Raw genomic sequence first — 13,098 nt, forward strand, 5'->3', positions numbered from 1 at the left:
AAAAAGCGAGCACTGATCAGGCAATTGCCGATATGTTTGCGAGTTTTTTCAAAACAACTTATTCCTCAACGGCATATCGAGCAAGTCCGTATTCTTATCATTTAAAAAAGGCTAATTGCATTTTCAATCCAGTGATTGATGAAAGTTGTCTTCTTAGCGAACTTAAATTAGTTAAACCTGTTTATTCTCCGGGGCCAGATGGTCTTCCTGGATGTGTACTCAGGTTCTGTGCAAACGCATTATGTAAACCCATTTTAAAATTGATTCTATTGTCTGTCGAATCTTCCTCTTTTCCATCTATTTGGAAGGAGTCGTATATCATTCATCTGCATAAAAATGGCAAAAAGTCCGAAGCCTCTAACTATAGGGGTATCTCAAAATTGTCCGCTATTCCGACATTGCAACATTGCAACGCTATTGCAACATTTTTGCAGCTCTATTATTTCGCCATCTCAACATGAGTTTGTAAAACGTAGATCTACAACCACTAACCTTTTAGAATTTACCTCTATAATTATCAAGGGGTTCAAAAATGGTAAACAAACTGAATTCAGCAAAGCCTTTGATTCTGTTAATCATACTTTATTACTTTCTAAGCTGAGCGACATTGGGTTTCCACCCCTTTTCCTTTCTTGGGTTCGAGAATATTTAATTCCTGTGACTTCTGGTGTACCTCAAGGTAGTCATCTTGGCCCTCTGCTTTTCACATTATCCATTAACGATCTTCCATTAGTCATTGTTCATTCGCGTGTGCTTATTTTTGCTGACGATGTCCAGCTTTGTCTCACCTATAAAGATACAGATTCATTTAGTCGGCTACAAGCTGATCTTAAAAACTTTCAATGCTGGTGCCAGTTTAATCTACTAAATTTTAACAATATTAAATGTAAGGTAATGACTTTTTTTCGTAACTCTCCTCAACTGTTCACTTAATTTCTAAATTTCTTAATTTTGGGCGTACTTATGGACCATAAGTTAAATTTTAACACCCACATTTCCACTACGGTCGCGAAGGCCATGAGTGTTCTGGGTTTCATCAAAAGGAGGTCAAAATAATTTGACGACCCCTATACAACTAAAGTTCTTTTTACTTCGATTGTCCTTCCTATTTTAGAGTATATATCTTGCATTTGGTTACCTCAATTTGAGTCGCACCAGATTAGACTTGAATCCGTTCAATAGCAGTTCTTGCTATTTGCTCTTCGTGGCTTAAGCTGGGATTGCAATGTCAATTTTCCTTTGTATTCTAGTAGACTTCTCTTGATTAACCTTCGTTCCCTAACTAACCGTAGAATTATGCTTGGTGTCATTTTTATGCACAAGCTCCTAATTGGCCTGAGTTATTAGCTCAGGTAAATCTGTCGGTACCATGTAGACGGAGTAGACATCCTTTGATACCTTTACCTTAGTCGTTGTTCTTCTAACTATACATTGCATGAAACTTTAAGGGTCCTCTGCTCTGATACCAAACTTCTATTCCCTGTAATCGGCTCAGAGTTTGCTATTAAAACATCTATCCCATCCCATTTAGTTAATAGATTGCTATAGTATTTGTTTGTCTGTTTTTTCTATTGTGTATTTGTCCACGCGATTCGTGCCGTGCGGTTTACGGCTGCACCCCTCAGTCGGTCGGGTAGAAGGTGGTTGGGCTCGCGCGTAACAAGCTTTGTCCTGGTGTCGTAGGGGCCACTTGAAGGTACTGCGCATAGTATCGTCAATGTCCGCTAAAAAAAAGATAAAGTGGTCCGATCCTAGAGATTTTCATATTTGATCAGGTAATAAAAAGAACAGAAAAAAATTTTAACCGCTTTGGAATCGGAATAAAGTCCCCAGTTACGACTTGGAACGATTGGAACACTTTGGAATTCAATTCCCGACGAATAGAAATAAGCTTTGCCCTTTGAACCGAAACGGAATTGGAAACGGAATTTTAAATGATCGGATAAGGAACCGATCACATTTTTTCGCGGTGATGGAAAGAGATATATTTGTGTGCGAAAATAAAAATTTGGTGGAATATGTATATGTATATGAATATGAATATGTGAAATTTTATATGTGGAACTAGTTGACCCGGCAAACGTTGTTTTGCGATATAAATAATTTCCTAGTTCACAAAAAATAGCTTACTTATTGTAAGTATGTATGTGTGTTAGAATGTGTATACTGTATGTATGTAAGAATGTGGTATAAGCGGGAAAAATTTCTGTTGCTCCGAACGATGTCATTTGAAAGCATGAATTGAATCTTCGAATTCGGACATTCCTTGTCCATAGCACCAATTACCACTTTTAAATGAGCATAATATTCAATATCGCGCTCATACTGGAATGCTAGACGCAGGAATGAATTAGATATAAATGCTCGATGTACCTGTTGTCGTTGTTGGTCATTTGTTCTTCGTCTATTGACTGTGAAACGGAGTGATTGTCCAACGACATCAGAACAACTTCTAATCTTCTGAATTCCTTGCGTTCAGCTCGTGTATCTTCTGGCTCTTCTTGGTGCAATTGCACCATTGTGACACGTGCATCAGTATTTTGTTGCTGGATTTGTTTTTCTGTTCTTTCGGATCTGCTATTCCGCAAGTACCGAGCTTTACTTGTACTGCGGATCAACCCCTTTGCGTTTTCTTGGCATTGCTCACCGTACAAAACAGACATAAATAGAATTAATGAAATTATTGAATGATGAAAAATGTGACAACTTATTCAATGACAGTTATCGACCGAAGAGAAAAAAAAGATTAAATTACTAAAATGGCTATTAAAAAATAATGGTTGATCGTAGAATGGTGAAAATTGAGGATTGTATTTATATTTTTATGTTGTATCATAAAAAATAGATATCAAAAATTTTGAATAAAAAAAAAAAAAAAAATCAAAGAAGCTAACATCGGCTATGCCGAAGTTTGTATACCCTGGCAGTCCTTGGTAATAATAATTTTACATGTTCAAAATTTGTTTACTGTAACTCAATTCATCAATATACAAACAAAACAATTTTACTCTCATATTATCTCATATGTAAATTTCATAGCATACTCGATTTTTATGAAAATGTTTTTTCTAGTTCTTCTAGAGCTAAATGATATAGTGGTCTGATACTGCTGGTTTTCATACTTTATTTTTCCCGGGTAATAAAAAAGCCCGATAGCTCTTAAGACGGCTGAGTAAAACGCGTACGCACAGACGGACGGACAGACGGACGGACAGACGGACAGACGGACATGGCTATATCAACTCAGCTTCTCATGCTGATCAAGAATATATATACTTTATGGGGTCGGAAACGTCTCCTTCTGTGCGTTACAAACATCTGATCAATTTTATAATACCCTCTGCAAGGGTATAAAAAATTCAGAGTTGAACTACCCCTAACATTTAGGAGGATGAAAAATGTTGGCTAGATACCGGATAAGCACAAACAATTTCATCAAAATCGGCCAAGCCGTTTCGGATGCAAAAGTTCGAGAGGATCTTGGTATCCGGCTCGAAGGACCAAATGTTGGTAGGGGGGCAGAACTTCCTTCTATTGAGGGCAGCTAAATGAATTTTCTCCTTTGATTTCTCGTCAAAAATGTACGCACGCAGAAATTTTCTTTCACTTGTAAAATGTCCGGATTTGTTTTGAAGTAAAATTGATTTTTATTTTTCTAGACATGTTTTTGCTAACTTTTCCATTTTTGGGTGAAGTTGTAATACCATAAATCACAGATATTCCATTTGGAATTTTCTTGTGATTCTCGCATCCCCGCGTCCTGAAGACTTGTAAGGACCCATTAAAAATCCCCAACATGGTCTTCTTTTGTTTCGGAAAAAATACATACTTATATTTTCCCTAAGGAATTCATACTTCCCATTATTGACAGAAAAAGCAGTTTTCTCCCTTTCTTTTCCTGCTAGCGTTGATTGATGAAATTTCGACTTAAGGTCGAATGTTGTAAAATACTTGTGTAACAGGTAAAAGATTGCGTCTTGTTTTTGCTATTGATGGATTCAGAATGAATCGTCTTTTTGTATTAAATAATGGACTTAGCCTAAAGTACATAATGTAGTAGGCCCAGTGTCCAAAGCATAAGAAACAGTGGTATTGATATTGATTCCTCACTCTCTGTTTTCATAAAGCGTCTCTCGCTCTGCCTTGCAAGCGAAAATGCTCTCTTTATTTGTTGAATATCTAACTCTCTAACTACTCTGTCTGCGAGCAGAGAGTCAGTTCGTAAGCATAATCCAAAGCGATCAGATCAAATAAATAAAGCAAAGAACAATTAATAAGTGACAAAACCCTATTGTTTGTACTACCATAATATCAGAAGTGGTTCAAAAATCCATAAAATGTCGGAAGATTTAAACAAAATTTCTACGGCAAGCCTAAAAAATTGGCTGGTGTCTTTGGGAATGGACACCAAGGGTTCTAAGACGGAGCTAATAGGCAGACTACTGGAAATTCCGCAGGATGTACGTGGAGGTCTTCCATTAGCTCGAACACCAGATCCCGATGCCATTCCAGGTACAAGCGGCGTTGGTACAAAGTCACCACAAGAAGAACACCAAATGAGGCAATTGGAGTCTCAAATCCTACAGCAACAACATGATGAAATAACCGAAAGTACAGTTATGTTAGAGGGACTACGCAACGAAATAAAAGAAGCCAAGAAACTTCTAGAAAGTTTGCATATCGCAGTCGCAAGCGGTGACGCCATGCAAGAGCGAGACAGCGATAGATGCGTTGGCGCCATGCAAAAGCGAGACTGCAATAGACGCGACGAAAATGAGAGTGGCGACGAACATACTTCAAAAGCAGACGAACAAAACGACGAAGAGAGTTCGGAGCGCGAGCGTGTAACAGAGATGGCAACAGCAATGGACCAGCAGAACAATGTGACCAGAGTAGCTGAGCAGAAAATAAACTTGGACTTATGCTGGCTACCAGATGGCTAAGGAAATGCTGCTGGAATATAATGGCGGACCAGACGTACAAAATTGGATTGTACAATTAAATAATGTGTCTGCATTGTGTGAACTCAGCGAGAATCAACGTCATTTGCTTTGCGTTGGAAAACTTAAGAGCAATGCACTACAATGGCTACATGCAAACCCAAAACGTATATTGGAGTCAGTGGACAAGTTGTTGGACGAGTTGGTGATGGCGTTTGGTTCCAGGAAATCGAAAGCAGAGTTGCGGCGTGCTTTTGAGGCCCGTGTCTGGAGAGATACCGAGCGATTTTCAGAATACTTTGAGAATAAGGTGAAGCTAGCCCAACACATCAATATTAAGGACGACGAGCTACTAGATTTCATCATAGAGGGAATTCCATTGGAGAGTATGCGTATACAAGCGCGTGTACAATGTTTTGACAATCCAAACCAATTGTTAAGAGCATTTGCGGAGGTCCGGCTGCCAAGGAAGAAGTTCGTCGAGAGGCAAAACAGGGTACCCAAGGACTCGAGGTGCCACAATTGTAATTCAAGAAATCATTGGGCGAAGGATTGCCTAAAACCTTTACGTGTTCGTGGATCTTGTTATGGGTGTGGTGCCAAGGAGCACTTCATAGCGCAGTGCCCGCAAAGGAAGAAGCCAAAGGACGAAGTAAACAATTATGTAAGATATATAAAATTATTTTTAAGAGACTATAATCATAAACCAATATTTACAAAGTGCCTCATAGATTCGGGCAGTGCCATTTCGTTAATAAAAACATCAAAAGTGCCTAAGGATGTGCAGCTAAATGATAATTTTGAAAACTTTTGCGGGCTAAATTAAAGTCCATTGCAAATTTTTGGAAAAATACAATGTTATATTTTGAAAAATTCAATAAAAATGTTAGAAAATCAAGAAAATTATTTAGGTGAAATGCGGGAAAATGAAAACGGAATAGAAAGTCAAGTTGTTAGAAAAGATGAGAGAAAAATTGTTAGTAATGTAGATAAAGGAGAAAAAATGTAAGATGTAAAAATTAATATTAGAAATGTGTTGGTAGAAAATTTTGGGAAAGAAATGTTAGAAATCAATTTATTAGACAATGCAAAAGAAGAACTTGTATACAACATCGGTGAAAGTGTTGATTATTGAACTCGATGTAAGTTTGTCAAACTGTTAGAAGAATGCTATATTGGGCAGAACAGACCAGAGAATCCAGATTTTAAATGTGAAATGAAGATAACTCTTGAAAATACGAAACCCTTTAGTTGTTCACCTAGAAGGTTATCATATACGGAAAAAGAGAAATTACAGATATTAATAGATGATTATTTACAAGAAGGGATTATACAACCCAGTAATTCAGCATATGCATCGCCGATAGTTTTGGTCAAAAAAAAAAAAAAAAACAGGAGATTTGCGCCTATGTATAGACTTTAGAAAATTGAACAAAAGTATGGCTAAAGATAACTATCCATTACCATTAATAGACGATCTCCTGGATCGCTTAGCACAAAAGAAGGTATTCACAAAATTGGATTTAAAAAATGGATATTTTCATGTGTTCATGGACAAGGAGTCGGTTAAATTTACATCGTTTGTAACACCATTAGGCCAGTATGAATTTCTTAGGATGCCAATGGGATTAAAAAATGCACCGCATGTGTTTCAACGGTTTATAAACAGCATTTTTGATGACATGATTAGGGAAAACAAAATTATTTTATATATGGATGATATAATGATTGCCAGCAAAAATATTGAGGAACATTTAGAAACGTTAAAAGAAGTATTCAAGAGATTAGTGCGAAACAAATTAGAGCTTAGAATGGACAAATGCGAGTTTATGCAAGCTAGTGTAAAATATTTAGGATATTTAATCACAGAAGAGGGAATACAGGCGGACGAAAAGGGTTTAGAAGCAATAAAAAATTATTCAGTGCCAGACAAGACGCAAGCAGTTCACAGCTTTTTAGGCTTGTGTTCCTATTTTAGGAGATTCATTAAAGACTTTTCAATAGAAGCCAAGCCGTTGTATGATTTATTAAAGAAGGATAAACAGTTTGAATTTTGGGAAAATGAGTTGAATTGTTTCTTAAATTTAAAAAAGAAATTGATGAATGCACCTGTATTGGCTATCTACAATCCTAAAGATGAAACTGAATTACACTGTGAAGCCAGTGCTTTAGGGTTTGGAGCAGTTCTGCTTCAAAGAAAAAAAGATAAGCGGCTACACCCAATTTCTTATTTCTCCAAACGCACTACAGTGACTGAGGCGAAATACCATAGTTTTGAGCTAGAAACACTAGCAATAATATATGCGTTACGCAGGTTTAGAATTTATGTCCAAGGAAAACGTTTTAGAATACTAACGGATTGTAATTCGTTGACTTTGACTTTAAATAAAGTAGAGCTTAATCCAAGAATTGCTAGATGGGCGTTAGAATTACAGGAATACTGTTACGAACTAGTGCATAGATCTGGCAAACATATGCAACATGTAGATGCGTTGAGTAGGTGCACAAACATTATGATCACAGAAGCTAATAGTTTTGAAACAAATTTAGTTATTTGCCAATCAAAAGATGAAAAGATTCAGAGTATAAAAAAATATTTAGAAGAAAGGGAACACAAACTGTTCGAAATGCGGAATGGTATATTATATAGGAAAACAAATGATAGAAGGGTTGTATTTTATGTACCGGAAGATATGGAAGAGCATGTATTATATAAATATCACGACGAATTAGGGCATATTGGCAGGGACAAAATGATAGAAGCAATAGGAAGAGGATACTGGTTTCCAAATATGAACGAGAAGACAATAAAACATATAAGAAATTGTTTGAAATGTATAGCGTATTCACCGAAAACAGGAAAAGGAGATGGTCTTTTGCATAGTATACCGAAAGGAAATAAGCCCTTTGATACAGTTCACATTGATCATTATGGACCGGTAGATTCAGGAAGATCAAAGAAGCATATTTTAGTTGTTGTAGATGCGTTTACGAAATTTGTTATACACCACGAAAACTACAAACACTAAAGAGGTCATTAAAGCATTAGGAGATTATTTTCGATCATATAGTAGACCGAAATGTATAATATCGGATCGAGGCAGTTGTTTTACATCTGGAGAATTTGAAAATTTCATGAAAGACGCGAATATAAAACATATAAAAATAGCTACGGGATCGCCACAAGCAAATGGACAAGTGGAAAGGATTAATAGAAGTTTAGGACCTATGATTGCAAAACTCACTGAACCTGAGAATGGTTTGTATTGGGATGTGGTCATTGAAAAAGTCGAATTTTCGTTAAACAATACACAACATCGTAGCATAAAAAAATTTCCTGCTGAGATGCTTTTTGGTTTAGCACAAAAAGGAGAGGTTAGTGATGATTTGAAAGAAAAGTTAGACGAAGTGACAAAACAGGCAGAATTAAATCAACGGTTAGCTCAGGCCGATAATGAATGAAGCAAGTAAGTCGACTCGTCGACTTGGGTGTATGGTAACCAGGTGAAACAAATATTTCAAATTTCGAAAACCAAATGTATGTCTATTAAATTGTTTTTACATGTTTCATAGTATGTGCTATCTCGCTCACTCTACGAACACACGAGCACTCTAGCGCCGCCACTAGCCAACGGCCAATTCTGGCCTTGTGGACCGCTTAGTAAAATACATTCATACGCATATTTTGCATGTTTCTAGTCCGATCAATAAAATTTGGTAGTTTCGTAGAAATAGATAAGAATAATTAGTCTGCCGAATTTGAATGCGATAGTCAAAAAACTACAGGAGGAAATCGGTTTTTTCTTAATTATGGAGGCGGAAGTGGGCGTGGCAAAATATGAAAATATATATACTCTGCGCGCATACTAAGCCAGTATACATACTAAATTTGGTGACTTTAGCTTTGTTTGTTTTTGATAAAATCAGTTTTGTTTAATTTACGGGGGCGTAAGTGGGCCTGTCAAAATTTTTAAATAGCCAGTTTCTGCGCGTCTATTAAACTAGTCTTCATACCAAATTTGATGTCGGTAGCTGTCATAGTTTTTAAGAAAATCAGTTTTATGTAAATTCCGGGGGCGGAAGGGGGCGTGGCAAAAAGTTTAAACAATTAGTTTCTGCGCGCTAACTAACCGAGCATATTAACCAAATTAGATGTCTCTATCTATTATACTTTTTAAGAAAAACCGTTTTATGTGATTCCTGGGGGCGTAAGGGGGCGTGGCAAAAAGTTTGAACAATTAATTTCTGCGCGCTAACTAAACGGGTATACAAACTAAATTTGATGTCTCTAGCTGTTATACTTTTTAAGAAAAATAGTTTTATGTGATTCCTGGGGGCGTAAGGGGGCGTGGCCGAAATTCCAATTAACTCTATATATGTACATAATACACGAGTATACGTACCAAATTTGGTGGCTCTAGCTCTTATAGTCTCCGAGATCTGCGTGTTCATACGGACGGACGGACGGACGGACGGACAGACGGACATGGCTAGATCGACTCGGCTGTTCATCCTGATCAAGAATATATATACTTTATAGGGTCGGAGAAGCTTCCTTCTGCCTGTTACATACATTTTGGCGACTTTAATATACCATTTCACCCTATGGGTGTATGGTATAAAAATACTATAACAATAAAAAGAAAGTTACACCGGAATATAAAGAGGGTGATTATATAATGGTTAAAAATTTTGATAGTACCGCAGGAATAACGAGGAAGTTAATACCGAAAAATAAAGGACCGTATATAATAGCAAAAATTTTGAAAATGACAGGTTTTTAATAAAAGATGTGGATGGATTTCAGTTATCGCGCAATCCTTATCAAGGCGTCTGGAGTGCTCAGAATATAAGACATTGGATAAAAAAGTAAATAGTGGAAATTGTTAGCAAACTATATATATATATACATCGGTACTAGGTTTAAGAATATAATTAAATTGTAAATATTTACTACTATAGTATTTAATACTATAGAATAAGAAAATAATCATATTGTAAATTTATGTTAACATTACTTGACAAAGTCCGTCAGAATAATAAAGTAAAGCAGAGATTGAGGACAATCTTAAAGTCAGGACGGCCGAGTTGTAGTAGGCCCAGTGTCCAAAGCATAAGAAACAGTGGTATTGCAACCACTGTTTAAGCACCGTTATAACTATTGATATTGATTCCTCACTCTCTGATTTCATAAAGCGTCTCTCGCTCTGCCTTGCAAGCGAAGATGCTCTCTTTATTTGTTGAATATCTAACTCTCTAACTACTCTGTCTGCGAGCAGAGAGTCAGTTCGTAAGCATAATCCAAAGCGATCAGATCAAATAAATAAAGCAACGAACAATTAATAAGTGACAAAACCCTATTGTTTACACTACCATAATAATTAGGTTTGGAGTTGTGTCGCTCAAAGTAGCAACATGAACTTTTTGTTCCCTATTTTTCCTATTCTTTATAATTACATTATCATTTTTATACCCTTGCAGAGAGTATTATAAAATTAGTCAGATGTTTGTAACGCACAGAAGGAGACGTTTCCCCATAAAGTATATATATTCTTGATCACAATGAGAAGCTGAGTCGATATCGCCATTACCGTCTGTCCGTCCGTCCGTCCGTCTGTGCAAATCAACTTCACGCCGCCATCTTAGGAGCTATCGAGATGGAACTTGGTATTCGAGATACTTATAGCCCGGAGCAGATAAAGTATAAAAATTGTCAGGATCGGACGATTGGACCACTATATCATACAGCTCTAGAAAAAAACATTTTCATAAAAATTGGAGTATCCCCATGAAATTTACTACGATGATAGTATTGGATATAAAAACTCAGATTCCAATATTTGACCGGATAAATAAAACACAAGTTACAGTCAATATAAATCGGTTCAATCGCTGGCGGCAGCGCTACTTGCTGCCTACTACGTCATACGACGCCCATAGGTAGATTTTGCAAAATTAGGCGGCCACAAACAATTTTTCAAAAGAATACACTTTAAATCGAAAAAATAATTAAATATTATTGTTTCCTATTAAAATACATTAATTTCCTATTAAAATACATTAATTAAATTTTTTGTTTAACTCAATACTAAAATAGCAAGGTTTTCTATTGAATGTGGGCTAACTTTGACTACCTATATTTCGTGAATAGGTGGCTATAGGTGGCCAATTCATATAATTCATATAATTATTAAACCTATGCATAAATGATTAAATTAAGAAATATTACTGGGACAGACAGGGAAAGTAGTTATAAGCCGCTTGAAATTTTTTTTTTTGAAAAATCTGTCTCAAAAAATGTGGTCTGTTATAACAATGCTAATGTATGCAAAACATTCTTAAAATTGGTGAGTACCACATAACACATAAAGATACATATCTGGACTATTGATATCCATCACAATTACTTACATAGTAACTTTCCAAAATAAATATTGACTTTAGAAAAATGTATCACTGAAAACGGCGAGAATTAAATATGAATGACAATCGAAGTTTGACTACCTGTAATTCGGAGCGGGCGCTATTTTGAAAGGTGAGAATGGTGAGGTTAGTTTCTCGGAAGTATCTCCTAACAATGTGCATCAATAGTTTGTTCTTAAAATGATTTTTTTTTTTTACTTTTGGCCGCCCAATTTCGCAAAATCTCCTTTGTGCGACGTACATAAACTGAATGTGTATGCGTGCCGTGCTTTGCTTCTTTTGAATAATCTTCTACATTATAGATAGGTTCTATGGTGTTTACTCTATTGAATTGTATTGGTAAGTTATTTTGCCTACCAAATACTAGTTCATATAGACAATAATTATGAGTTACTGATGGTGTTGTATTAAAACAATACACGAAATACTGTAACCATATGGGACAAATCAGTTTTATCTACCGAAATGTATGAACGAATGGACTTATTGACCGTCCTATGATTTCTTTCATCGGTACCTAATGTCTGGTAGTGGTGTGCTGTAGTTATGTTGTCTATTTTTAAAAATAGGCACAAGTCATTTATAATGGAATTATATTCTTTTCCCATGTCCTTAATGAACATCTTTTTTCACGCCACCGGATGAACAGCAGAGAGTGAGGGGTAGGGTTTTTCCCAAAACCGAATTCGGTCATACTGAGGAGGGTGACGAAGGGTTCTCCTGTAAATCGCCATAGTGATTCTGAATCGAGCTTTTCACCCGAACACCCGTTCTTTTGCATTTACGATTTGTCAATTTTTTCAACCCGAACCATTTCCGTGTGTGTCGGGCTCTCTGTGAATATTTAATAAAGCATAAGTTTATTTAACCGAAGTTTTCGCGCGTTTTTAATTCACCACTCGCTCACCATACCCAGAAGAAATTGGCACCCGCCAACTACTTGTATTTATTTGGATCCTTCCGCCCCGCCACGAACATTGGTCCTTCGAGCCGGATATCCTTCCGCTATTCCAGCTTGCATCGGCGGAATTCCTGATAAGTACAACATTTCTTATTAAAAATCTCATTCACATATTCCATTACAAACTTATAAAAGTGTGAGGTTTCCCGCTCTTCCATAGCGACCTACACACTTTTGTATACTTGTATGTACATACCTGACCTGTTCCAAGGGTTACATGGTATTTCCCGATCATTTTTGTGTTTATGAAGTGCATTTTTTTTTTCCATTCTTCGAAATTCGGATTGTCCAAAAGTCCAATTGCATAGCAATACATACATATGTATGTATATACACACATATACATTCCTACATGTAAAAACAGCTGTTTTCTAACCTGCAAGTAGAGGTGCTTAATAATCGAAAATTTAAATAGTACCACTTACCTTTACTTAAAGTGTACAGCACACTCCACGGGCTGATCATTAGTCCATCGGCATAAATTATTTATGTCAAATAATTTTTACATCCGTACATACATATGTATGTACATACATAGGTACATACACATGTAATACTTTTGCCGCGTTAAGCACACATTAACACACATACATATGTCCACATACAATTTGAATTCACCCACACAAAATTAATTGCAGCCACTCCGATTGGCTTTCCGCAATTTAATAATTCGAAACCTACATAATTAAAGTAGGAAATCGTGATCCTCGTTAAACAATTTACAATTAATTAAACTCACAAAACATAAACAACGGCAGAACAGCTGACTCTCGA

General features: G+C 36.4%; 1 protein-coding gene across 1 annotated transcript in view; it reads right to left on the reverse strand.

Moving 5' to 3' along the window:
* Window positions 1-561: 561 nt before the first annotated feature.
* LOC137574376 (membralin) overlaps window positions 562-13,098 on the reverse strand; it is a 93,319-nt gene continuing 80,782 nt past the window's right edge. The window contains 1 exon segment of the mRNA XM_068286671.1: window positions 562-788. Within this exon segment, the coding sequence (XP_068142772.1) occupies window positions 730-788 (59 nt within the window). The 3' untranslated portion in view covers window positions 562-729.

Source organism: Drosophila tropicalis, unplaced genomic scaffold (genome assembly GCF_018151085.1).
Source record: "Drosophila tropicalis isolate 14030-0801.00 unplaced genomic scaffold, ASM1815108v1 contig_445, whole genome shotgun sequence".
NCBI classification, from domain to species: Eukaryota; Metazoa; Arthropoda; class Insecta; order Diptera; family Drosophilidae; genus Drosophila; species Drosophila tropicalis.